The sequence below is a fragment of the Carassius gibelio genome, chromosome A13 (genome assembly GCF_023724105.1).
Source record: "Carassius gibelio isolate Cgi1373 ecotype wild population from Czech Republic chromosome A13, carGib1.2-hapl.c, whole genome shotgun sequence".
In the NCBI taxonomy this organism is placed as follows: Eukaryota; Metazoa; Chordata; class Actinopteri; order Cypriniformes; family Cyprinidae; genus Carassius; species Carassius gibelio.
The window spans coordinates 18,706,636-18,732,473 of NC_068383.1; the positions used below are offsets into that span (position 1 = coordinate 18,706,636).

A 25,838-nucleotide genomic window follows, 5' to 3' on the forward strand; every position below is an offset into this window, starting at 1 on the left:
CATTACGCCCTTCTCACACACTTCTTGATGCTAGTAACTTGTGTAAAGCCTGCCGCAGTTCTTATCAAGAGCACATCTATGAATTTCTGTGTGGTGTGTGTGAAGTCTGTGGCTTGAGCGAGTCAGATAGAGAGAGAATGGGAGAGGGGGAGAGAGAAGAGGAAATGCAGTCTGCGTGTGACTCTTGAAAAGTCCATTTGATTTCAGTTGCAGAGCTGATCTCCAGCTTGACAAAAATGCCCAACTACACAGTGACTGTGGCCACAGGCTCTCAGTGGTTTGCTGGAACCGATGACTACATCTATGTGACCCTGGTGGGATCTGAGCGATGCAGTGAGAGGACCCTCCTGGATAAACCCCTCTATAACGACTTTGAGAGAGGAGCGGTAAGATTCCAACACTTTTTGCACTATGAATGAAACAAATGCTACATTAGACTTCTGAGCTCCTTCTGAAGGGTTTAAATCATTGTATCTGAATTAATTGAACATATTGGGCACATAATGTAAAGAATTACATTGCATAAATTAATTGCAATTTTCTTTGTGAATTAAAATTGCTAATATTTTTCCTCTTTTTTTGATGCTTTGGTATTCTTTCTTTTATGTCTTTTGATTAATTTATGAAGCTTGGGCTTTATAAACAATGAGAATGAGTTTTATAATCTTAAGTGATGGGGAAAAATGATGAATAATTTAAAGGTAGAAAGGATGCTGTTTATTAAATGGCAGATCAGATTTTTTTGGGCATGTTTTGTGCCAAATTCAGTGATCAGGGCCTTATGGCTTATAGCTCAAAATCAAATAATCTTTTCACAACAACATAACATACTGTCAAAACTGAAGTGCATCATAAGTGTATTGCACATGTTGTATAAAGACTTTTACACAGTTTACACAGTTATTTTTAACAAGTTTTACAAGGAAATAGCATTTCAGTCTTTATACTTCGAAATTCCTGTTTAATTCAGTGTGTTACTTGCTTATTCTATCATTGATTAAAGCAATTTCCTGAAAACATTTCACCATTTTTGTTTTCAGTGTGGCGCACTTCAGCTGTGATATGATAAAACACTTTATAGCCAATCTCGCTGATCCTTTCAATCAAACCACTGTCCTTACATAAAAGTTGCTCAGTATCTTTGAACTAGTCATACAGTGTATCTCTAAGGGTGTCTTATCACTGAAGTCAGACGAAAGATAAGAGAAAGATTTAAAAAAAGATAACTTGCAGGAAGCATATTAAACCTGCATGTTTCTTTCCCTTTTTTTTTTTTTTTTTTTTTTTTTTAACCACTGCATTCAATTCAATTCAAGGTGGACTCATATGACATCAGTGTGGGAGAAGACCTGGGTGAGATCGAGCTGGTGAAGATTGAAAAGAAGAAATACTGGGTGCATGATGACTGGTACTGCAAATACATCACGGTGAAGACGCCCTATGGAGATTACATTGAGTTCCCTTGCTTTCGCTGGTTAACTGATGACAAAGAGGTGATCCTCAGAGATGGCAGGGGTACGTTCATGACTGGCATGCAAATTTCTTCCTCTAATAAAACTTTAACTTTACCATAATGTAAGGTATAATTCTTGCTGTGTTTCAGCTCGACTGCCACAGCATGAAAAGACCGGAGTGGAAAAACAGCACAGGCGCAAAGAACTAGAACAGAGGCAGAAGATATACAGGTTTGATGCAACTTTCAGAAAGAGGTTAACCACTGTTGCATATGTGGTCTTCAGGAAAAGTAGGCTAATTTCGTAATAAATGCACATGTGGTCAAGTCAATTTCATCATAGCAGACCATTTTTTCTTCTTCTCATAGACAGTTATACTTTGATGATTCATTTATATACTGTTTACTCTTTACCCTAGTTAAAAAAATTATTCTGTGCATTCAGGTTTCATATCGTGCTTTTGTAAATCTCGGGTTACCACTGTTGCAGTGCCACATGCCATGGTTTGGGCAAATGCGTGGAACGCGACTTGTTTTAAATAACGTCTAGTGGAGCTCTTGAGTTTCTATGACTGACTGTACCATCCAGTTTTCCTGAATACACTGTTCAGTAATGCTAAACCTGGCAAAATTAGAAATAACTAATTATATAAATAAATATCCAAGGAAAATTATTTATGCTTTTATTCCCTTATATATATATATATATATATATATATATATATATATATATATATATATATATAATCCACATTGATTAAATTTATTTATTATTTATCTCCGCATTTATTTTTTTTAATGTATTTATTTCCTCATTTACATTTTTTTTTTTTGTCCATAGTTCTGTCCAGTAAAACACTTTTATTGCAACAATTAACACTTTTCTCGGCATTGGTTGGCTTTCTCCACCGAACTCTGAAACAAAATACAGCGCGTCAGAGTTTCTGTGACTGTGCCAAGCTCATGAATATTTAATAAGGCAAGAGATGTTCAGTTTATGATTGGCTGCCCATGTAGATAGCTTTAGGGATTTCAAAGAGCAAAATGAAGGTGTGTAAATGATGACAGAAATGTTATTGTTTGGGTGAACTTTACCTTTAAAAAGGAGAGTTTAAAAAGACAATTACCTGGGGATAAGCTAATCTAAAAACTCCATAAGGGATGGTTAACCCCAAAATGAAAAAGTTTCTTTTCTGAACACAAATGAAGATATTTTGAAGAATGTTGGCAACCAAACAGATGAATTTGTGTTTTTGTTCCATGCAACTGTTTGGTGACCCACATTCTATCTTTTGTGCATAAGAAAGAAACTCATACAGGTTTGGAATGACATGAGGGTGAGTAAATGGTGACATAATTACATTTTTTGGGGGTGAATTATCCTTTAGGGAACACAAATGATAGGAATAGGAATCTGTTTTTGACTTACAATTGCACATGGGACTGAATCTGGGACCTCCACCACTACCACATGTCTGACCGCACTGTCTGGGAAATCCTGGTTTTAAATGTGGAACCTCTCATTTATTGCATAATAAAATGATGCTATGCTTGATGTTGAAGATGGAAGGAGTGGCACCCAGGCTTCCCTATGAGTATAGATGCCCAAACCCACAGTGGGCTTCCACGGGACATTCAGTTCGACAGCGAGAAAGGAGTGGACTTTGTGCTGAACTACAGCAAAGCGTAAGATTCATTGTGTTTGATGACTGTGCATATCTCCTCCTTGAATACTTTTGACTGTTATTACCATAAAGTAACCACGTGTTTGTATTTATGCACATTTGCATGCTTCTTTCAGAATCTGTTTGCTTTTTCATGTAGCTCCATCAGCAAGGGCTGAATACAAACATGCATTGTTTTTGTGGTGTTGTACATTAGCGCAGGCCTTAAAGAAGAAAGTGTGACAGTTAAAAGGAGGAAACTGCAGATTCGGTCGATTGTGTTGTGATATAAATAGATCGGAGAAGTGTCATTTTCAGTTGCACATATACATGTGTTTCCCTCCCATATCTGCAGGCCCAGTGACAGTTAGATTATCACAACAACTCATTTTTACTGCATGACGCCCAGAGGTTGAATTTAAGATCGTGGGAAAGCCAGGATTACCATTGTGGAAAACGAGAGTGCTTAGTTTATTTGATGTGCACTTGAAATCAAATATGTATATATTTTTTTAAACTAGACTTGCAGATGATCTAAACTAAAATATTGATTATGTAAAGTTTTATTTTACCATGGCACTACACTAGCCATTTCAAAGATGATAGAAGCTATTATGAAATTATATTTATGAAGATGTCACATTTATGAAATTGGCACAAAAACACTATTAGGTTCAACTAATTTAATTTAATGTTTAAAAATATTTAAAAATAATAATATTTAAACTCTAATACTTTTCATTCATTTCCTACTAGCATGTGATTAAGTGTCCAAAAACATTACATTCAGTACACTGAATTCTATTGAAGTAAATTAGTATTATTAAAAACATATGCTCAAGTGTACTTCTTTTTCACAAGGGTAGACTATCCAAGTAAATGTATCTCTTTTTATTTATTATTTTGATATATTATTCAATATAACAGATCATACTGTATGAACCTTTATTTAAATGACTGTGTTTTATTCCTTAGGATTGAAAATCTGTACGTTAACCAGTTCATGCACATGTTCCAGTCCTCATGGGGCGATTTTGCAGACTTCGAGCGCATATTTATGAGAATTAAGAATACAATATCAGGTTTGAACCACCGGCATACATAAACTTTACCACATCTTTATCGACATTCAAAAATAGCACATCACACATAATTATTAGTCTCATAAATGCTCTCATCTTTTATAATACATGAATTACCTGCTTGGCATATGCAGCATTACATTTTGTTTACTCATATGTCTGTAAAAAACATTGGTATATTTGATAGCATTTTAATTTTATTTGATAGCTGTTTTTATTTTCTTGCGTGTGACCTTTGCATAGAGTATGTGATGGAGCACTGGAAGGAGGACTTCATGTTCGGATACCAGTTCCTGAACGGCTGTAATCCAGTGGTCATCAGGAAATGCACAGAAATTCCTGACAAATTTCCAGTCACAACAAAGATTCTCGAGGAGAGTCTGGAGAGGGGTCTCACGCTGGAAGAAGAGCTCAAGGTACGCGAGCCGTAATTCATGAGCATACTGGCTTGTGCAGTATGATTCACGCACAACACATGCTTATCTGTGTCTATTCAACATACGACATGGTCTTAGTACAAATTCATTATCTTGTTTTTCAGGAAGGAAACATCTTTATAGCTGACTATGAGCTGTTAGATGGTGTTACTCCCAATGCCACGGACCCATGCACGCTTCAGTACTTGGCTGCACCCATCTGTCTGCTTTACAAGAACAGTCAGAATAAAATCATGCCGATCGCCATCCAGGTATCTGAACTACACACACAACAAGCTCATGTGCTGGATACGTCAATATCAGATATAGCACAGTATGTGAAAAGCTATTTTCTGCTTCTCTGTTTCTTTTATCACGAGGCCGTGAGAAATTAGAAAAACTTGAGAACAAAAACACAGAAACGTATTAGTTTAGTAGACATGCTCTGTCAGAAGCAGTTGAAAACTGTGGATGCAAGTAATTTAATACAAAGGTGATAACAAATGTCTCTATTTCACGTTTTCCATCTAAGATTTAGTGAAGAGAGAAACACAGTGAACACCATAGTTTATCTTTCAATATTGACTGTTTCGTTGAACATTGATGCACTCTTGATTAAAAATTTGCTGAACTTTTCGTCAGTAGGTATGCATTGTTCTGCTAATTTTCATCATTTGTTTTGTGCAAAAATGCTGTTGATAATAGAAAATGCCTTTGAAAATAACTCAAAACAAGTGAATACATAAAAATGTATATACACTACTGATGAAATGTATTTGAAAGAAGTCTCTTATGCTCCCCAAGGCTGCATTTATTTGCAAAAATACAGTAAAAACAGCAAAACTGTGAAATATTATTATACATCAAAATGACAATTTTTTTATATAATTTAAAATGGCATTTGTTTGAGAACCATTGCTTATATGGCTGTCTATAAAAAAAGGCTGAATGAGTTTTGAAAATGTCCTCTATATTATTGACATAGCTGGGTCAGAGCCCAGGAGAGGATAACCCCATCTTCGTCCCGACTGATGATGAGCACGACTGGTTGCTGGCCAAGATCTGGGTCAGATCTTCAGACTTCCACGTACACCAGACCGTCACACATCTTCTCAGGACACATCTGATATCTGAGGTCTTTGGCATAGCCATGTTCAGACAGCTGCCTGCGGTGCATCCTGTTTTTAAGGTAATTCCCTTGTTCTATGTATAGAATTGATTCTATGATTTTCATGCCCTATGTATGGTGGATTATACATTCTGAGAGACATCCTCTGCTCTTTCAGTTGCTGTTACCTCACATTCGTTTCACCATTGCCATTAACACCAAAGCTCGCGAGCAGCTCATCTGTGAGTGTGGACTCTTCGACAAGGTCAGCCGTCCTCTTCCTCTTATAGTTCACTTCCTCTCTAGGCAACAAATGTAACAGTTTTCTTCTTCTTTTTTTTCTTCTTCCTATCTAGAAGTCTAAGGCAGCCCATAGAACCATGTGCTAAATAGTTGTTAAATGTGGCAACATAGCGGCCGGTCTGAACATTAACCACAGAATTTTGAGACTCAATCTCATTCCCTCTAGCGCAACCAACTGTCTAAAATTCTGCGCATATCTATGCTATTAACTTCTGAACCTTAGGGGCTAGAAACTAAATTCTTTAGTTTTTTCCCCCCTCAGATTTTATTGCACCTGTGAAGTCATTTTCCCTCATATTTTTATGATATTTTTCCACTATTTGGAATTTTCTACACACAAAAAATAAATAAATAAAATTATATACATATATATACAGTAAAGACCAAAATTTGGATTACTATTTTATATGTTTTTGAAAGAAGTTTCTTCTGCCCATCAAGCCTGCATTTATTTGATCAAAAATACAGAAAAAAACAGTAATATTGTGAACTATTATTAACAATGTAAAATAAGTTTTCTATTTGAATATACTTAAAAAAAAAAATTTATTCCTGTGATGCAAAGCTGAATTTTCAGCTTCATTACTCCAGCCTTCAGTGTCACATGTAACATCCAGTCGATCACATGATCATTTAGAAATCATTCTAATATTCTGATTTATTATGAGTGTTGGAAACAGTTCTGCTGTCTAATATATTGGATGAATAAAAGGTTCAAAAGAACTGCATTTATAAAAAAAAAAAAAAAAAAAAAATTATTATAATAAATATTCTAATAATATATTTTCTTTACTATCACTTTTTATCAATTTAACACATCCTTGCTGAATAAAAGTATTGATTTTATTTTAAAAAAAGAAGAATAAATAACTGACCCCAAATTACTGACCAGTAGTGTATATTGTTATTAAAAACTATTTATATTTTAAAAACATAGCTTCTTTTTTTTTCTTTTCTATTTTTACTTTTTATTCATCAAAGTATCCTAAACAAGTATCACATGATCTGAGAAAATATTAAGCAGCAGAACTGTTTCCAACTTTGATAATGAATCATCATATCAGAATGATTTCTAAAAATTCAGCTTTGCATCACAGAAATAAATGATAATTTAAAGTATAATAAATTTTAAAACAATTATTTTAAATTGTAATAATATATCATAATATTACATTTTTTTCTTTATTTTTGATCAAATAAATGCAGGCTTGATGAGCAGAAGAAACTTCTTTCAAAAACATTAAAAATAGTAATGTTTCCAAACTTTTGGTCTGTACTGTATATATATATATATATATATATATATATATATATATATATATATATATATAAACATTTTTTTTGCTACTTTTAGACCATTTGTCCAATTTTCTGGAAATTTTAACCAACTCACCTTCTATCCATACAAATAAAAATAAAAGTATATAAATAAAGATAAAATAAAGTTGATGAGTCAAACCATTCTCAAACTATTTCTATGAAGAGCACACTAAAGAACGAGGTTATATCTCTGGAACGCTCAGTGGTATTAAGACCAAACTTGGTTTGTGTTATGACAACCATGACCCGAGAGTACCTGTGCAGTTTTGGCACATTCTGTAAAAAGTAATATTGCACGTATACATTATAATACTGTATAGCAAGAAGATGTTAACCAAGAGAATGCAATTACAGACTCTTTTTGAACAAATCAGTTGTATAAATAATTCAGTGACTCACTTATAAAGACAGCCGCTTATCTTGTTTCTGAATGAATCTGTGTGTGTTGAATGCACTGATGCACTGAATCATTCGTATCTTTTCTGCACCTACTGGTGTACTGATGCAAAAAAGATCACTGAAAAATCCCCACCGCTAATTCACAGACTGACAGTCTGGATATGAACAGACACATACTGTAGTGATTCAAACTTAGACTGGAGCTAACTGTTCAGGTCCAGTAACATTTGACTAAAGTCAGTGTTTATTGTTTCACAGGCTAATGGGACAGGTGGAGGTGGCCATGTAGAACTGGTCCAGAGGTCCATGAAGACCTTCACATACAGGTCCTTGTGTTTCCCAGAGGCCATAAAAGCACGAGGCATGGACAGCCGAGAGGAACTGCCCTACTACTTCTACAGAGATGATGGCTGCAGCGTCTGGGAGGCAGTGAAAAGGTATGAGTTACAAAATGAAGCATGGACATTTGATTTGTAAAGGAATGAAGAAGACAAATATTACAATTTGACCTTTTTTTTTTTTGTTCAATAATTTTGCATTGATTCGATCTCTTCCAAGTTTTGTGACAGATGTGGTGAACATCTACTATGAAAAAGACGAGACAGTCCAGGAAGACGAAGAGATCCAGGCATTTGTGAAAGATGTTTGCAGCTTTGGAATGCAGGACTGTGACTACTGTGGTAAATATGCGCTTAAAACAAATCACAAGACTGGCATTAAATAGTTTGCTCAAGGTGACATTCCAGTTGTTTTCCTCTATTTACTTTTCAGCAGGTGGACTGAACCTCAAATCTTATTGTTAACAAATCCTCAACTACTAATTAATTTTAGGTCTCCTATCCTTTAATTACAGACCACTTTGTGTTCTCATGAATGTACAGTAAATGTGATGACACATTATCACTGTGTGCAGAGTTTCCCAAGACTTTACAAACCAAAGAGCAGCTGGTGGAGTATCTAACTATCGTCATCTTCACTGCCTCTGCACAACATGCTGCAGTAAACTTTGGCCAGGTAACACGCTAGAATGTTTCTATTTTGTTGTAAAGTAAAATGAACAGCAAAAGTCCAAAGCTAATATCAATGTTGTGAAACTTGACTGCAGTTTGACTGGTGTTCATGGATCCCAAACTCCCCCCCAACCATGCGGAAGCCTCCTCCAACGAAGAAGGGCGAGGTGGATTTGAAATACATAGTGGAGAGTCTGCCTGATCGAGGACGCTCCTGCTGGCATCTGGGGGCCGTGTGGGCCCTCAGTCAGTTTCAAGAAAATGAGGTCTGAGATAAGTTCACATATATGAATATATACAAATAATAAGCATGTGAGCCATGACAAATAATGAAAAGTATGATTTTTGCAGTTGTTCCTAGGTATGTATCCAGACGAACACTTCATTGAGAAACCTGTGAAGGACGCCATTGTGAAATTCGGCAAGAATCTTGCAGAAGTGACTAAAGTCATCAAGAACCGAAATGATGGAAAGAGGCTGCCTTACTACTATCTGTCCCCAGACAGAATCCCAAACAGTGTGGCTGTCTGATTCACCAATCGCACGGGGTCAGAAGCACTATGCTAGTAGTGTTTTATCAGAGTGTTTCATGTGTTAAAAATTGGAAAAAGAAATCATTTTATATTTACATCGACATTTATGCATTTAGCAGAGACTATTATCGAAACCGGCTTACAGTTTATTCAGATTATACATTTTTTTTACCAGTATGTATCTATATATATCTATAAAGTATGCCACACTCTTGAAAATAAAGGTTCTTTATTGGGATCTTTGGTGCCTGGAAGAACCTTTAACATCAATGCAACGTTTCCATTTTTTTCATAGTGGAAAAAGTAAAATAATGTTCCTTTACGATCTGGTCACTGAAAGTCTTCTAAATGATTCTTCTATGGCTTCACTTTGAAACCCATTTTTGGATTTTTTTATTGTTAAGAGTGCTGATGTGATGTAAGAGAAGTTTCATTGTTATTTATGTATGATTTACTTTTTTGTGAGTAAGAATAAATTATGTAATTACAGATTTTGTAGCCAGAAATTATTGCATGCCTTTTTATTATCTTAATGTTAACATTTAGCTATTTTTACCCTTTACTTTAAACACACATCAATAAATGTCTTTCAGCAACATTATCTTCATTCTTGATTGCAAGGGCAACTTAAACAGCTTGTTTGTTTGAAAATAGCATTAAACTAATTAATTGTTAGTCTATTTACGTTTTTTAAATCATTTTTTAAGATAGGTTATTTACATTTAAAGTCATGAACGTCTACTGATTAATACTAACTAATATTGAATGAATTATAAGCAGTAAGAAACACGTAAGCTTTGCAGTTACTAAAAAAAATTTTCTGTGAATAAATGGGCAGATATTTGCAACACTGTAGTGTCATGCTTCCATTATATCAGGTCACTAGGATGTATACCGTTACGAAAGGAAAATATATTTAGCAATATATTTCTTAAAATATATTGTGATATATTGTAATATATTATTTTTCCTTTTTATTTTCTAATATTTTATATATTTGAATACATTTGATAATATATTGTTGATACATATATTATATAATATATATTGCAAAATATACAAATGATTGCCGCTTTCAATATATTGCAATATATTGGAAAAAGTAAATATATATAAGAATATATGCCTAATATATTACATGATATTTTCCAATATACTGCAATATATTTTTGTTTCATAAGGGTAGTTGTTTCCTTTTTTATTTTTGCTTAAATTTATTTACTTCAGTTTGGTTACTTCAAATTTGACCTTTTACCTCCAGAGTACTTCAGAGTATAAGATATTGGATGGACGTTCACTACTAGAAAATCCAAACAAATAGTCAGCAAACTAACGATCATATACAGTTTGCTCGCAAAATAAAGATTTTACTGATTCATATTTAGCCTCTCTCATGAAAAATGTGGACATTTTATGATATACAAAATATATCATCACTGCATCTTTTATGCCTTTTTAATTTGAATTTTCAAGAGTTAACATTAATTTTAAATGAAAATGTATGACAATCCGTTAAAAAAAATCATGTTTTTCCCTCTCGTCATAAACGTTAGGCGATGCTGCTCTGAGATCAGTTTAAATCCGCTCCGTTTATGAACAGCGTCATTCACGCGCACGAGCAGCTGTTCTCAGATCAGGGGACGCGCCGCGCGCCTCAGTCAGTCAGGTGACCAGAATCAGCTGATTCTCTACAGACGGAACATGGCCGACCTCTCAAAACACTGAGCTGATGATGGGACGAATGACAGCCGAAAGCTGTCCTTGAAGACCATCACTGCTGGATTAGTGATATTTTGATGTGAAGGAAAACATTACAGAGGGTGTTTGATCCCAGGACATATGTAAGGTAAATCTACTCTAAATGACATTAGCAGAGATTCAGACTGTGAGTTGCTAGCACAGCAGCTAGTCCTGCATGGTTAAGCAGTCACACACAAATGCATAAAACGGTAAAATAACTTCTAATGACGTTTAAAAAGTGCATTCAGCTGTATGTAACGTTACTTAGATTTTTAATCGTTTAGGATTTGAGGAAGGTTGAGGTTATCGCCTCTGCATATGCTGATGTGTCATGGGCACATAGTTACAACGGTTTAACTCAAAAGTTTTTCTCTCATTTCTCCAAAATGATTAACTTTAGTAGTTTTGTTTACACGTTGTGTTATGTATACCAGTAGCACCTGTTAGATGCAAATATTAAAATGTCTGGCTTTAGATAAATAAGGTTTCATTTTTGATCAGGGGATTTTGAAAAAGAGGAACACATTAGCATGCTTTTCAAAGTTATTATTACGGAAATAATATAATTATTACTTTAATATAATTCGGTTTAAATTGGATGTAATGTTTTCAGATGCTTAATTGAATGTTATTTACTGCAAAATTAAAATACATTTCATATTTAATTTATGCACAATTAAATTAATCAGAGTTATTTTTGAATCACTTAAGTATGACTTAAGTGCATCTTTATATGCAATTTCCTCTATTGTCTTTGAAATGTGGTTAATGTGTACTGCCAAATGTACTGACATTAATAAACAATTTACATTTTATTTGAAACATTTATGTTATGTAACTAACTACACATTTGTAATGATGAAATTGACATTTAATGCTTTTAAAATATATTAACTTAAATCAAACCAAATAACACACTACAGTTAAAATTACAGTAACTTACTTTACATGTGCTCTTGTGTCTTATAGTCAACACATCAAAATAAGTGCACTTCTTTTATACATGATAAAAAGATTATCAAAAAGTAATTATGAAATTTTTATTTTCACATTTTTACAAAAGTGTAACTTTAAAATGTGTACTTAAGTGTGTTAAGTACGTAAACAGTCTTGAATGTGTACTGTTTTTAAATACAATTAAGTGGCCTTTTCTTTATTAAAATTACATCATGTGCAAGTACGGTTTTAAATATATGCTTTTAAGATTTGAAGTACACTGCACATTCAAGACAATTAAGCGCATTTCTTTTTCACCAGGAGCAGTCCTACACCAATCTTAATGAGATATAATCTTCTCTATGTAATCTTGAGTTATGATATCTTTCTATTAAACCAGCATGTCTAATTTGATGGAGAATGGCCCCAGTAATCATAATGGGGAGGCCGAGCAGGTGTGGGAGAGACCCTGGACACTGGCAGAGATGCAGAAGTCCAGCACAAACTGGTCCCTGGCAGCAGATTCAGGGGTACGGGGTGCAATGCATTCATATTTCATATTCATATCGTGTGCACTCGCCACTGCGTTATACAGATGGGTGTTTATTTGTATCTCTGCAGTTGTTTCTTTTCCTGCAAGACTTCTCTCAAAGGATGTTGTCCAAGACCCATGAGATTGAGAAGCAGTTGGATGGTCTTATCCGGGACACTAAAGCCACAGACAGTCGCCTACACACAGTGTTTAACGACTTCCTCATGCTGTCCAACACACAGTTCATTGAAAACGTATGAGTTTTTTCACGATTTTAGCTAAATGACAATTCACTTTATACAGTATGTGGATGCAAAGCAGTTTTAAACTGAAACACCACTGACATATCACACTTGTCTTGATATAATATGGGGGAGAGTCCGTCAGCTTTTGATATTTATATTATTGATATATTTCCTGTTCAGTGTACCTCCCTCCCTTTAAATTCTTTGAGTATTTTTCTCACGTCATATTGAGAAGATTGTGAGATTTGATACATTTCAAGAAAAAAGTAAAGGTGTAAACACAAACAAAAATTGTTTATTGTGATATCAGATGTATTTTTATTCTTTGTTTTTTATTAGAGGGTTTATGACGAAGAGGTGGAAGACCCTGCACCAAAGCCAGAAACCACGGAGAAACAGCCTGAACAGGTAGTGATAGTGTTTCTCTGGTTCTTTCTGCCGTCGGTCATTTCCATGATTTCATATAGTACGTTATGATGAAAATGTTAATGCTTGATAATGGTTTCAAGCAAATGATTATCCTATTATTTCATGCATGTGAAGGAGAAGTCAAGGGAACAGAAGGAAGCAGAACTTATTCCCAAAATCCAAGAAGCTGTCAACTATGGTCTGAAGGTCCTGGAATCTGCTTTCGAACAGCTGGACATTAAAGCCGGAAACTCGGACTCTGAGGATGAGGAGACTCTGGAAAAAGTCGAGCCTATTTTGGAAGCGAAGGTAAATGTTTCCCTTTAGCACTTATTTGGTTATTATATACATGTAATTAGTGTTTTATTTTGGATTAGTGGTGTTAAAATTAGCAAAGAAATCCCAAAAACTTACACTGAAAGAGGGACTTGAGCCATGCCTATGGAAATATCCTGACAACTTTTTCTGCCTAATTGTATTTTTATTGGTAGGACCTGTATGTGGACAGGCCTTTGCCGTACTTGATTGGTTCCCAAGCATTTATGGATGAGGATGATGTTGGCCTGGGCGATCTGTCCAGTGATGGTGAGATTTCCGATTCATAATCTTTATGATTTTCTTCCTCCTGTTTTAGGTTGCTTTTAACTCGTCTGTGTTTTATAGAAATGTCTATTGGGAGCGACAGAGACAGCGTCATTGAGAGTGATGTTGAAGAAGGCGATGAGGCAAGAGATGATGATATGCACTTTCACGTTTTTATGAATTGTGTCAATAACATTTTAAGAATGTTAAAAAATATTCCGATTTTATTAATTGAATGCATAATTTGTTTTGTTGAAAAGAAATTCTAAATGACATATATTTATGTATCATTCTACATTTGGATTAAATTCCGAAAGCAGTCGGATGAATACTCTGACCAGGATGAGGAAGTCCATGACAACTTTAAGAAAGTAAGATTTAAAAACTCTATTCTGTTGTCTTGATGTTTTATAAATGGGTGACAAATTCACACTGCAGTCATAGTTTAATAATATATAAATGCACTTAATTCTTAATAGGCTAATTTCTTACATTTGAAATGTAGTTAATTAGACATTTGATGACTGCAATATTTTGAAAGCCTTATTTAGGTTCATTTGTTCATCCCATAGAAGCCGTCTGTTGCTTATGATGACAACGAGGAAGAGAATGAAGATGAAGATTCGGACATATTTGGAGGGTCTGATAAGGATGAAGACGAGCTCAGAAAGGTTAATAGTTTTGCATTTTCTTAACAACTCTGACATACTTAGAGAATTAGTATTATGAGACATTATCATGGTAAAATGTGTAAACAAAAGGCATTGAATTTCCTGCATCCCATGTCTTTCAGGACACTGGTCTGCCATCCTTTGCTGATGAACTAGCAGCCAGAATCAAGGGAGAGACTCCGAATAAGCCAGAAGCAGATCGCGCATGTATGGTCACGAACAACATATGGATTTAATTGTTTGATTGTTTAACAGGTTTTCATCCTTCCATTCAGTTTTCTTTCTCACGTTCATCTGTGTGCATGCACTTGTTTGTTTTAAAGCGTTGTCTTCAGGCCCATCCATCACTCAGAAGAAGAGTAAAACAAAGCCAAAACCTCAGGGTACGAGCGCCTGTGTGTTCACTTCACATAGCACGTGCTTATCAGATCAAAAAGCACACTATTGTTCAAAAGTATGGGGTCGGTATTTCTTTATTTTTCTGTGGCTTTTTGAAAGAAGTCTCTTATGCTTACCAGGGCTTCATTTATTTGGTCAAAAATACAGTGAAAACATTTGACTATTTATTTTAATATATTTTATTGTCGCTTCTCATAGCAAAGCTTTAATGCACAAATTGAATGCAGTCTTTCTTATTAGCAATGTTAAATAAAAAAACAATTATAAATATCATACTGACCCCTAAACTTTTTGTATGGTAGTAAATTTACATCTAAGAATCAGCAGATGACTACATATGTATTTTATTGTAAACAACTAAACTGTTATTTAGATTTTTAGGTAATTGTTGCTTATACTGTAGCTAGTAGAATAATTCTATATTTTTTTATGTTTGTGTAATTATAGTGGAGGATGATCAGGATGAGATGTTCAAACCACCAAAAATGGAAGATGAGGATTATTCTCCATTCGGTGGAAAGGGTGGACTTTTTAGTGGAGGAAAAGGCCTGTTTGATGATGATGATGAGGTTGGTGAATAATAATGTAGTAATCATACAAAAGCATACAAGCACAACTAGAAAAAGACCTGTAGTAATCTTTGAAAAGTCCTTTCATTATATTTGTTTTTCAGGGAGATCTGTTTTCTGATGCACCCAAAACCGAGCCGATGGAAAAGACTGTAACCCAGTCAACAGGTAACTCCTCTCAGCTCTTATTCTGTTGCACATTTCAAGTCAGATGTAGGCCAGTCTTACTTGATATTTCAAACTTTGGACGCAAGCTCACATTCAGATGCATAGAACCAAGTCCCATCCTACAATCTTTTTTTTTTTTTTAATAATCCACCATTTCACTTTGATGTACATCACAGTATAGAAGAAAAGATCTGTTGCTACTTCTGTTACATCACAGCTTTTATACTGATTGTTCATTTGTGCAATACTATAGTCAAATATGATCCATTGTTCCAAAAAAAACAATTTCCTGCTTTCACTCCACAGTCTCTCAGTATTCATGTGTATTTATGTATTTTGTAAATAGCTATTTATGATACCTGGTTGACTGGGGGAAACTTTTATAATTATTTAATTTCTACTTATTTATGTATTTTGTAAAAAGCCATTTATAATACCTGGTTGACTGGGAAAAAAATTATCATTTTAATTTGACTTATGTAATTTGTAAATGGCTATTTAAAATAACTTTCTGACTTAAAAAAATAAATCAGCAGGGCTTAAAGTTATCTGGCACCGTGCCAGATTTCTGGCTTGCAGCATTTGGCTATGGGAAAAAATAATCCTACATGAGGGAAAAAAAAAAAGCTTGTTGATTGATATCACTTTTGAGTCCATGAGTTCGCCCTACCAATGGTAAGAGAGGAGCAGCTTTCACTCTCAAGCAAACTAACATTACTAGCCAATCATAATGTTTTGGTCTTTAAACACGAGACGCGCAGAATATAGTATCCAGTTGCAGAGTCACAGCCCTGATGAATGGAGAAGTGCAACAAAAAGTTCATTACAAATCCACAGAGCTTTGTAAACAGCTCAAAGTAATCATGTCATTTCCATAAGAACAATATGATTGCCACAACAAATTTACTGGGATTTTTGAAAAGGTCCTGTTCACACACAATCTTTTAATGGTAACGTACCGTTCATTTACCAGTGAAGACTATGTGTGAAAGGGGCTAAACTATTCCTGTGAATTTGAATTAACGTTCATCTGGAAAAACAGTGTGCATTATCTCACTAGATTTGTAATGTAAATCATTTATAAACCTTTGCTAACACAAGAGAACACATCTACTTATGTCTAAATATGCCATGCATATGACATATTTAGTCATGTACATGTATGTATAGCGCGTCATATACAATACACTAATATATATCGCGATTTCAAAATAAACGTTTCTGCACGTGGCCAAATATTAAAATGTAATGTATTTAAACATGGTTTAATCACGCTGTAAAGTGAAGCATCACTAGTGTTGGCGACATCTTAAGGTGTTTGTTTTAATACATAATGTACTTAAGTTGGTAATGTTCATATTATGTATTATAACAGTATTGTTCAATACAATCATGTAATTTCTTGGTTTTTATATTTTATTTGAGCCAACTATTATTGCCTCATCGTTAGTTTATATATAAATAGTCATACTAAAGCCTGGTTTTAGGTCTTAAGCTCCACTTAGGTCTGTTTGTGTTACTAAAAGATATCAGATCACTCCGTTGTCAAAATCATCAGTAGATTACTTGATTATCAAAATAATCATTAGTTACAGCCCTAGATTAGTTAAAATATTACTAAATACAACTGCATGGTTTAAATTTGGGTAATTAAAAGACACATTTCTTAAATACTATTTCTTAAAAATAGTATTAAAACATTGTCTTATTTTAGTGAACCAAGTATCTGTATTTTGTGTATAGTCACACCCCTCATGTTGATAAGCGGTGCTATAGCTCTTAACTTTCCAAGTGTGTGATACAGCTTTCATTCTTCAGGTCAAACATATATTCATTTGAAAAAATCAGTTTAAAGCAATAACTTTGTCATAGTATCTTTTCATTTGTTAAAAGCGCATCGGTCATTGCATGCATTGCATGTGCTGCCCCGCCCCCAGGAGTAGTTCAGGCTCAGGATCTCATTTTGCTTTAACCCCTGAATCAGTGTATTTATGTGTTTTTTAAGTAGACATTTAACAAGGGTGTCAGGATCTCTTTTTTATTATAATGACTTGATGGCTGCACACATAATCATTTTCTTACTCTCTTTTCTCTTTGTACATTCTGAAACCCACCATGTGTTGACATGTATAACTCCATCACCTTATCTTTTGCATATGCTTTTGTAGAGCCTTTTAAAATTAAGAAAATACCCGCTGGCGCTGTCTCCATCTTTCCTGGTATGCATGAACTGAAATAAATTTGCCTACTCGCACGCTGTTTTGCATAAAAGTTTCCTGTAATAACTAACAAGTAAGATCAATTCATGCCCCTTACCCACAGAAAACAAACTTTTTGGCTTCCCAAATGATTCAGACTCACTAGAGAGCAAAACCAGCAAGAGTCCGGTGAAGCCCAAAGTGCAGGCAGCTCCAAAACGTGCCTCGGTGGGGGGAGGGCTGTTTGATGATGAAGACGACGATGATGATTTCTTCAGTGGGAAGCCACTTCACAAATCCACCCCTGGTAAATCTCGCACATTTGCCCTGCAGTATGACAGATGACTTTCTTTATGGGAATACTTAAATGTGTGTCTTTGCGATCAGGACAAGAGAAGCAAATGCCAAAGAAGCCAGTAGACCTGTTTGGAGAAGCTGATCAGGATGATGATGACGGCGATGGAGGCGGAGCTATGTTCCGTGAGAAAGCCAGTGCAGCTCTTTCCCAACAAGACAAAAGAGCTGAGGGAGAAGAGGAGACACGTCCTCCAGAGAAAAAGGTCTGCTTTTTAATCATCAGTATTTCATTATGATCGTTGTTATTGGTTATGTACTGAATGGGTTTGCTTGCAGCTTCCTGTTGGTGCCATTTCAGTGTTTGGGCCCGGCACTAAAAATATACTGGAGGGTCTGAAGAAACGCCGGCCTTCCACCAGTGAAGAATCTGCCCAGTCTGAAGAGGTAGAAAACTTTCAGTGTCTCTGTTGTATGAATACCTGCTGTGTTAAGTGTTATTTATTATTTCTGCATTGTTTCTGCAGAGTGGACCTCCGTCTGAAGCAGTCAAATCTTCACCTGCTCTGGGAGCATCACAGAAAACACACAGCAAGAGTCTGTTCTCAGACGATGAAGACTCACAAGTACGACACTTTACTATAGTTCTGACACAGAGAGCCTATTCTCAGTGTAGTACTAGGCCATGTATTTAATATTCAGGTATTTTTGCAATAATTTCACAGGTGATATAAAATGAAGCAACACTGTGAATATTCCAGTGATTACATAGTGTTATATTTGAGTAATTTTGTTTAACTTCGTATAGTATATTAGTAAATCATTGTTTATGTAATTACTGAAAATTGATCAAATTGATAACAGACTCCTGATACCTGTCATTGATGTATTTGCTTTTCCGGTTCTTGTTTAAAAGCTATTTGCAAGTGAAACTACAAGTAAATCAAAGCCTACAACTCCGAACAAACCCAGTAAAGCTCCGCTCTCAATATTTGATGATGAAGAAGAAGAAGAGGTGACGTTAAGCCTGCTTAACTTAAAGAGATAGTAATGTGGATATATTTCGTGCTATTCAGTGGTTTTTAACATGTCTGTTTTCGTTTTTTTCTAAGGATCTTTTTTCATCAACACCAAAGCCCAAGTCAGTTCAGGTCAAAAAAACATCTCTACAACCCAAGAAACCTGTATCCAGTTCGCTCTTCAGCGATGATGAGGTATTTGTGTGTTTAATGCAGAGTTAAACAATTACAATACAGTCACTAGTACAACTGGACAAATACTGTACAAAATAAGGTTACAATACAAAACCTTTTTACAAAATTGTCATTTTATTTTGATGACATTTTTATTGGTTCAGTCGATGATCTCGCATGTCATGGCACAACATTTGCTCGTCTGTATATCAGGATCAGTGGATGAGCTCTAAACCCAGTAGAGAGAACCCGGAAGTGAAGCCCAGTGGAATGAAGTCGACTGTTAGCGCCCCCTCCAGGCTACCCAGTGTCAAAACACCACAGAAAGATGGCCTGTTTGATGATGATGATGATTTGTTTTCAGCCAAAAATGAGTCAAGGTGTGTGGATCTGTGATCAGTTCATGTACTAAAGTAGTGAGAGAAACAATAAATCATTATGCTGTAAAGTTTTTTTTTTTGTGTGTTCTTGCAGCAAGAAATCGTCTCAGAGAGTATCTTTGCTGTTTGAGGATGAAGATGATGATGATGAGGACAAAGAACCTCTTTTTGGCTTCAAAACACCTGCAAATAAAACTCCTTCTGAAGTGAAGGTAAGTGTACATAGACTTTTGGGGCTACCTTTCAAAATTTGCTGTCTGTAAGATATGTTTATGATTTTAAAAGAAGTCTTACATGCTCAACAAAGGCTGCATTCCACAGTTATATGTGAAATAGTATTACAATTGAAAATTTTATATATATATATATATATATATATATATATATATATATATATATATATATATATATATATATATATATATATATATATATATATATATATATGTATGTATATATATGTATGTATATGTATGTGTTTTAATATATTTTACAATAGAATTTATTCCTGTGATGCAAAGCTGAATTTCAGCATCATAACTTTTATTTTGGTAGAACCCGTGATTTTTATTTTTTGTTCCTTCGATTTTTTGATGAAAATAATCATTTTTATGAAATCATATAACTTCAAACATGTCAACATGATCAATTTAATATATTCCTGCTAAATAAAAGTATTCATTCATACAAAAAAAAAAAAAGCTTACTGAACCGAAATTCATTATGAATTATTAGACACATACTTTTTTGCTTAGCATCTACATCATTATTGTCAGCCAAGTTTTATTTACTGTGTTTATATTAGTAGCTAACAATAACTTTGTGTTTCAGCGTTCCGGTGCTCCCTCTCAGATTGAATCTACGGAGGAGGAGAATGTGCCTAATGTAGCAAAAGACAAGATAGCGGAGGAGAAGAAGCCTGTGGAGAAGAAGCCTGTGGAATCCACTCCATCCTCTGAGGACAGCACCGAGATTAAGAAGAAGCCAGTAGGAGCAGTCAGCCTTTTTGGTGGAATCGATGTATTAGCAGACAAGCAAGACACAAGTAAAGTGAGTAGAATGTTTACAAAATAATAAACAAATGAGTTTTTTTTTTTTAAGAAGCTTTTTTTAATGTTCACCATGGCTGCATCTATTTGATAAAAATACAGTAAAACTTGTAATATTGTGAAATATTACAATTTAAAATAATTTTTATATATTTACAAATTTAATTCCATTCTGTGATTACAAAGCTGATTTTTCAGCAGTCTTCAGTGTCACAAGCCTAGAACGTGGTGTTCAAAAACATCATTATTCCAAACTTTTGACTGCATATAATATGAACACATAGCATAAAATAAAATGGCAAGGAATATTGACCCTTATGGTTTACACCTTTAATATATGCTCACAAAAAAAGGTTAGTGAACTGTGTTCTATTCCACAGAAACAGACTAATAATCAAGAAGAGATTGCTGATAGTGACGAGCTGCTAAAGGAGGGACCTCCACCCATGGAGAGTAAGGGGACCAAGGCCAAGAAAACAGCACTAAGTCTTTTTGATGATGAAGATGACGATGATGACGATGGCGATATGAACAGTGATTTAATAATTCCTGCACCTAAAACATCCAAATCAATAGAAAAGAATGCACTAAAGGTTAGTTGTTTCAGGTATTTAGTGCTGTAAGGTATGAATTTGAAAGACTTTAGGAAGGTGATTTTTATTTTATTTTTTTTCTGATCTCAGGATCATGGAATGAAGAGCACAGGTGTGTTCCAAGACGAGGAACTGCTTTTCAGTCACACGCAACAGAGAGACAACGATCCCGATGTAGACCTTTTTGCCACATCTCCTAAACCGGCTGTAAGTCTATGCTATGATGTAATTCTGTCTACACAGCATTTAGACTTTTCCTCTTCATGGTGACACAGAGGTTACTTACTGATGAAGTATAATATTTTTATTTTACAGGTGGCGTCTCAGAGCTCTGTAAAACCTGTTGTCCCCTCACTGTTCAGGGATGATGATGACGATGACCTCTTCAGTTCAGCAAAGCCTAAAGCTCCTCCGGTACCGTTTGTTTCCCAACTCGTACGTTTTTTGTTTTTAAATGTGAAAGCCAATGCTCTATAAATACTTGTACTTTATTATCCACATACAGAAAGTACCCGAGAAGCCCAGCAAGCCTAAAACAAATGAAACGGACAAATCAACACCGACTCCAAGCAAGGTATACTCAGAATGAAATAAATCTACTTTGCTAATTTAATTAATCTTTATTCAACAACAGGGTATTTTTATATAAGCCATTCTGTTTATATGTAAAGAATACAGATGTAAAAATATATTAACATTTGATTAAAGATGTAACTATGAATTATAATTGTGTTATGGAGTAACTGAAAACTTTTCCTTTTTCTTTTATTATTATTTTTAATTAGATTAATTTACCACGTTTAAAACATTGAGAAATTTCCAGAACCTGTTAAAGTGGTTTTTATTGGTTGACTTCTGTGTAATCGGTGTTATTTAATCGCACAGGAGCCTACAAGTCTTCCGAAATCTAAAAAAACCTCCTCAAGGATTGGAGATCTTCAAGTAACGTTTAAAAAAATAAATAAAAAATCTCTACACTTTTTATCCTCCATTTCTTTCATTGTGAAAACAGTGTTATCTCTATTTCTATATGTGTTTGCTTTGTCCTCCTGGCATGATCTTTCTCAGAAGTCAAAGAAAAGCTACAATCTTGCTTTATGACTCCTCAATGCCTGTCAACAATCTGTGTCTGCAAACTATATATAGATATACATATATGTATATTCTTTTCTGTTAACATTTTCACTGTTTCTGGTATACCAGAACATCTGTAGCGTTGCCATAACACTGTATTTCTCTATGCCAATGCTATAAACCATTATTGCACCAAAAGGAAAACCACTTGATGCACTGCTCTGAATCTAGCAATGTGTTGTTTACAGTGTTTGCAAGGCAGCAGTGTATTGATATTTACCACATAACCAACCATTATGACATCGACTGACTTAATATTTGCATACTGAATTGTGATTTCTTTCTTGCTTCAATTTAAGCTACTAAGCCATCTTGACTTACTGACACAGACCTAAAACCTAGGTTTTACTCTGTTTACTATTCTGTTGCTGCCTTGCATGCACAGGCATGTTATAAGGAAATGCAAATCTGGTGTACTTCTAAAATAGTACAACTTCCTCTCTGATCTTGGCATGTGAGCAGAGGGCACAGTGTGCATTGATTTTAAGTTTTGTCACAGATTTAAAGACCTGTTTGTTTCTTTCAGGCTAGCTTAGCTGTCAACCCTGCCAGCCTTCTGCCAGGCGCGGTGCCACGGATTCCAGGAGCCGTCAGCGTGATCCCTGGCCTGGCACCTGCCTCCTTCCCTGCAGCTGCCAAGCCACTGCCAGCTCGAGATACGACCCCTGGTCATCGGCCCTCCAGTGAGGGAGGGGTGAGCTTTGACTCGCCCGCTCAGGTCAGCACGCTACAGAATGCCAACAAGGTAGGTCAGACTGCAGTATGTTTGTTTCATAGATGTCACAAGATGAAAAATGCTGCTGTTGATATGGTGTGGTACTAATTTAACCAACACTTTTAGTTAATTGGGAATTTAGTGTAGGTTTAGTAAATAAAAACTTTATTCACATTTTAGTCGCGATGCATGTTTAAACTTTAATCAATAATTACTGATCGTGATTGTTGTCTGATCAACATTATTGCACTTTGACCTATGAGCACAAATCAAGACAATATCAACTCAAAGACATGGCTTATTTTAGCGTAAGTTTTCTGATTTATTAATCACATAAACATATAATACAAAAAGTACAGAATCTTAAATATTTCTGAAGCATTTAATAGATGCACACACAAATAGATTGCCAAACCCTGCTCTACATTATGAAAAAACCTTCTCTCAAAAGCTTAAAAAGTGACATTTTTATTATTAATATAATTCTAAATCATAATCATGTTTATTTATTAAAAGGAACAAAAACGACTTTGTGTCAGAGAGGTTGTGTAAGTGCATTTATTCAGAAATCACAATCACAAACAATATAGTCAAAGCCCATGATTTGTTACAGTTTGGGAATGTTTGGCAGTCTACATTTCTATTTATCCCCATTTTTCTCCGCTCATATTTGTTGAAGAAAATATAGACAGATTTTGTATATAGAGATCTTTTTTTAATTTTAATACATTTTTACAATGCATTTTAGTCTCGTCTTCTGTTGATATAGTCACAGCTAGTGTTTAATGATGTTGGTGTGGTGTCGTCTCATCTGAGTGATGGAAAAAAGTTGTCTGTGAATATTATTCTTTATAATTTCTTTAACAAAATGAACACTAGTAGAATTTCCGAATGTCTTTTTTCTATGGCAGGGTCGGGCTAAAGGCGCAGTGCGACGGCGGCCACAGACAAGGGCAGCAAGACATCTTGCAGCACAGGACTCTGAGGAAGCTGTTGGGGAAAGCACCTCTATCCAAGCTGATGAAGCAGTTATGGCTGCTTCTGTCTCGACCTTTAACCCTGTTTCAGTGCGACCCTCAGCGCTCACTATACCTGTCAGCACCCCTCCTCCTGCCAAGACCCCCGATGAAGCCGTCAGGCCAAAGAGATTTCTGAATTCTGGAGATGATCTGTTTGATTCAAATGATCTCTTTGCCACAAAGCCTGTTCCCTCCTCAAAACACAAAGCAAAGACCCCTGAGGAAGGCCGTAAGAAAGCCTCCAAAACCGAGGCCATCATAGCCTCAAAGAAAGACCAGGCCTCGTCTATTTTTGACAGCCATGAGGATGATCTCTTTGCCAAAGTGAAACAGAAGCCTCTCCAGAAAGCTAAAGAAATTTCCTTCCTAGATGATGATGATGATGATATTTTTGGAGCAGGAAGTAGTAAAAGTGCAGATCGTAAAACCTCCAACGCACAGGCCAGCTCTGCAAAACCAGATGTTTTCAAGGTAGATATCTCACATTCTTTAATTCAGTTTAGTTTAACAAATGAATTTGGTAGTATGGAGTGGTATGACGGTTTCTTTTATTTCCCTATCGACCATACAATTAATGTTTACAGGATGACGTGAAAGAACCTCCCAAGGCCCAGAAGAAGCCCAAGGAAGTGTCTTTGGATGCAAGCTTGTTTGATGATGTTGATATTTTTGCTGATTCGAAAAGCACCACTAAGCCACAGAAGAAAGCTAAGAAGAAATTGGAGGCAAAATCTATATTCGATGATGACATGGGTTAGTTATCTTTGCAAAACACTCTTCACTCTGACTGAGTGCGTGTATGCACAGATACAGGTTTTGCTCATGCACAAAGTGTTCAGATTTGTAAAAACAGGTATACGTTGTGTACAAGCATTTTCCCCCAAATAACCATATGCTGCATGGAGCATACTATGCCATGTTTTACTAAGCATAACCTTGTATGCATATAATTTCGTATGCATATAATTTGCATATCATTTCCATTTTTTCATCTCACAGATGATATCTTTTCGACTGGGACTACGAAACCAACGGTGAAGCCGTCCTCTAAGTCGAAGAAGACCCAGCCTGCTCAGGATCCCATCTCAACCTTGGAAACGGGGAACAGTATTTTCGATGATCCCCTGAACGCATTTGGGGGAAACTGAGCCTCCTAATTAACAGCTGTTTGTTTAACTCTGTAGCGATATTCATGGCCTAAATGTAGGTAGATGTATTACTGTTTCTTACTAATTTAAACTCTAATAGGTCACTTAAAAAAAAAAAAAAGAAAGAAAAAAAAGGAAAACAAGATCGTAAATCTATGTACATCTAATGCTATCTGTGAAGTCATCTGATTGGTAAATGATGTAGCGGTCATCAAATGGTATTGGCATTTGCAATGTTTTATGTGTCTTTTATTAGCACTTTAAACATGGGATTGACTGGTAATGTGTAAAAGAGGAGTTTAGACATTCCTCTGACATTGTCAACTGTAAGGTTTCATTTTCTAGTGCTGTGCCATTATCTCTTAACATGTACGCACACGTAAGTGCTTTTGTTGGTGATGTTTTTATAACTCGAGCTGAAGTTTTCTCGTGTTGCATGTGAAATGATTTTTGGAAAAAAGAAAATATATTTTATGAAACGTACTGAATGAGTACGAGTGCGTGAATTCACGTGAAACACGTTTGCAGAGGACCAAACCATTGCTAAACTAATCCTTAAAGCTTTTAGTGTTATACG

General features: G+C 35.3%; 2 protein-coding genes across 7 annotated transcripts; both read left to right on the forward strand.

Moving 5' to 3' along the window:
- Nucleotides 1-32: 32 nt before the first annotated feature.
- Nucleotides 33-9,779, forward strand: LOC128026407 (polyunsaturated fatty acid 5-lipoxygenase). The gene is made up of 14 exons (XM_052613505.1): nucleotides 33-386; nucleotides 1,317-1,515; nucleotides 1,604-1,685; nucleotides 3,017-3,139; nucleotides 4,093-4,199; nucleotides 4,443-4,615; nucleotides 4,741-4,887; nucleotides 5,601-5,804; nucleotides 5,902-5,988; nucleotides 8,004-8,182; nucleotides 8,304-8,425; nucleotides 8,659-8,759; nucleotides 8,851-9,021; nucleotides 9,107-9,779. The coding sequence occupies exons 1-14, from the start codon at nucleotides 237-239 to the stop codon at nucleotides 9,284-9,286; spliced, it is 2,025 nt and encodes a 674-aa protein (XP_052469465.1). The 5' UTR covers nucleotides 33-236; the 3' UTR covers nucleotides 9,287-9,779.
- Nucleotides 9,780-10,960: 1,181 nt separating this feature from the next.
- Nucleotides 10,961-25,744, forward strand: LOC128026408 (WASH complex subunit 2). Of its 6 annotated transcripts, none has more exons than XM_052613506.1 (32): nucleotides 10,961-11,134; nucleotides 12,365-12,494; nucleotides 12,586-12,750; nucleotides 13,081-13,149; nucleotides 13,285-13,458; nucleotides 13,641-13,734; nucleotides 13,813-13,874; nucleotides 14,049-14,102; nucleotides 14,304-14,402; nucleotides 14,525-14,609; nucleotides 14,726-14,785; nucleotides 15,249-15,370; nucleotides 15,475-15,538; nucleotides 17,707-17,757; nucleotides 17,861-18,043; nucleotides 18,124-18,296; nucleotides 18,370-18,477; nucleotides 18,558-18,656; nucleotides 18,947-19,045; nucleotides 19,143-19,244; nucleotides 19,437-19,603; nucleotides 19,698-19,815; nucleotides 20,435-20,653; nucleotides 21,033-21,245; nucleotides 21,336-21,452; nucleotides 21,561-21,659; nucleotides 21,751-21,819; nucleotides 22,131-22,187; nucleotides 22,906-23,124; nucleotides 24,006-24,584; nucleotides 24,698-24,866; nucleotides 25,113-25,744. In XM_052613506.1, the coding sequence occupies exons 2-32, from the start codon at nucleotides 12,366-12,368 to the stop codon at nucleotides 25,259-25,261; spliced, it is 4,167 nt and encodes a 1,388-aa protein (XP_052469466.1). In that variant the 5' UTR covers nucleotides 10,961-11,134; nucleotide 12,365; the 3' UTR covers nucleotides 25,262-25,744. The 6 variants fall into 6 exon arrangements, with proteins under 6 accessions (XP_052469466.1, XP_052469468.1, XP_052469467.1 ...); XM_052613508.1 differs by having other exon boundaries at nucleotides 17,894-18,043; XM_052613507.1 differs by having other exon boundaries at nucleotides 14,052-14,102.
- The last annotated feature ends 94 nt before the right edge of the window (nucleotides 25,745-25,838 follow it).